Consider the following 2,279-nt stretch of genomic DNA (forward strand, 5'->3'; position numbering starts at 1 on the left):
CAGACATTGTGAGCAGTGGAGTGATAGATCAGAATCTGATTTAAAAAGGATCAATTGGGCTGCATGAGCAGAATGTACTGATGGAGGCTAGAGTACAAGGGGAGGGATGTGGCAGGAAACCAATGGAGTGGGCCAGGAGAAGTGGGGAGGGAAGGGAAATGATCAAATTTGTGATATGTTTTAAAGGGCATTAATGGCATTTGTTAAAGGTATCAATACGTGACATGAAGATAAGGAAGACATAAAGGCACTGTGATATTTCTTGTCTGAGCAATGACATTTAATGAATTGTGGAACACTGGACTTATGGTGAAAAATGAAAAATTTAGTTTTATAAGTACAGAATTGATATCCTATTGGAGATGTCCAAAGTTAGAGATGTTGCATATGTGAAGTTTAAAAATTAAGGGGAGACATAAGAGTGGAATGCTTTCACATTTATTGGTCAGAAAAAGGGGGATATCCAACCAAAGACCCTAATAAAGAGGGATGAGACACTCTAGGGTGGTGACCTTCCATTCCAAATTTGATCCCCTCACTTTGAATATGCCAGTTATCTTACATGGTTCTCAAGTATTTCAGTCTTGTGACATGAACTGTGCACCTTTCCGTGGAATTCTCTTGTCCTCCTTTTTTGTCCTTCCACTTTTGCTTTAGATAACTCAGCTAAAGCATTGCTTCCTCTGACATGTCTTCATTGATTGCTCTTTGACTGATATATTCCTACACTGTGTGTCACTTATTACATTGGCGATCATTATGTATGCTCTTTCAGAGTGTAGGAAACCATGGCTTATTTAACTTGGGAATCACAGCATCAGTGAAATACTCCACACAAACAGGTAGTCTTCTACTTTTTTTAAATTGATGAATCAAAAAAGATTAATCTTATTATGCATTTAAGTTTCCCTCCTTGTTTTCTAGGAAACCTACATCTAATATGTGAATCAGGTCCTATACAGACTGGATGGAATCAAAGAACAACGTAACTTTCTTTGTCCTCCTGGGCCTCACACAGGATGGAAAGGAACAGAAGTTTCTGTTTGTTATATTCTTGCTCTTCTATATTTTGACGGTGGTGGGCAACCTGCTCATTGTGGTGACTATAGCTGTCAGTAAGACGCTGGGCTCTCCTATGTACTTGTTTCTTGCTAACTTATCTTTTATGGATGTCACTTATTCATCTTGCATTTCCCCCAGATTGATTTCGGACTTGTTCTTTGGGGAAAATACCATATCCTTCCAATCTTGTATGACCCAGCTATTTACAGAGCACCTTTTCGGTGGATCAGAGGTCATTCTTCTGCTGGTGATGGCTTATGACCGCTATGTGGCCATCTGTAAGCCCTTGCGTTATTTGGTTGTCATGAGGCAAGAGGTGTGTGTTGTGCTGCTGGTAGGGTCCTGGGTTGGAGGTTTTCTGCATTCAGCTATTCAAGTTAGCACGATTTATAGTCTCCCATTCTGTGGTCCCAATGTCATTGATCATTTCATCTGTGAAATGTACCCCTTACTGAGACTTGCCTGTACTGACACATATGTCATTGGCCTGTTAGTGGTGGCCAATGGAGGGATGATGTGCACAATTGTGTTTGTGCTCTTGCTCATCTCTTATGGTGTCATCTTGCACTCTCTAAAGAACCTTAGTCTGGAAGGGAGGCGGAAAGCCCTCCAGACCTGTGGTTCCCACATCACTGTGGTGGTCTTCTTCTTTGTGCCATGTATTTTCATGTACGTGAGACCTGCTAAGACCTTCCCCATTGACAAATCAGTGAGTGTGTTTTTTACAGTTATAACCCCTATGCTGAACCCCCTGATCTATACTCTGAGAAATTCTGAGATGACAAATGCGATGAAGAAGCTCTGGATGAGAAATGTCGTATCAGTTGGTGTATAAGTGCATTATCCACCATGAAGAGAATTATTTGACATTGGATGCCATTTTATAAGAATGCAGATGTCTTTTTAAAATGATTCTGAGTTCCCTTGTTCAAAGAACTTAATTATTTTTAAAGTATGAACTGGATAATTGTGCTTTAATAACAATTTCCCTCCCTGGTAGAATCTATAGTCCATTATCCCTTGGAGATTGCTTCATTTAGAAAGGTGCAATACCTTCATAGCAAGGTATCAACAATACGTGATTATTTAGTAAATTTTTATGGTTAATTTTCAATCAATTTATGTTTTTTAATTTTTTTGATACTTAGTAATATTTTAGTTATATTCTTGTTATTTCAGGTAATTCTTTTCATTATGCTAATTATAATGTTAATGAT

The 2,279-nt window shown here is 38.7% G+C and overlaps 1 protein-coding gene across 1 annotated transcript; it reads left to right on the forward strand.

The window, feature by feature from the left end:
* Positions 1-967: 967 nt before the first annotated feature.
* LOC125176802 (olfactory receptor 4A47-like) lies at positions 968-1,897 on the forward strand. Its single transcript, XM_047878663.1, has one exon. It carries the CDS (start codon positions 968-970, stop codon positions 1,895-1,897), a length of 930 nt encoding a protein of 309 aa, XP_047734619.1.
* The last annotated feature ends 382 nt before the right edge of the window (positions 1,898-2,279 follow it).

Source organism: Prionailurus viverrinus, chromosome D1, assembly GCF_022837055.1.
Source record: "Prionailurus viverrinus isolate Anna chromosome D1, UM_Priviv_1.0, whole genome shotgun sequence".
Taxonomy (NCBI): domain Eukaryota; kingdom Metazoa; phylum Chordata; class Mammalia; order Carnivora; family Felidae; genus Prionailurus; species Prionailurus viverrinus.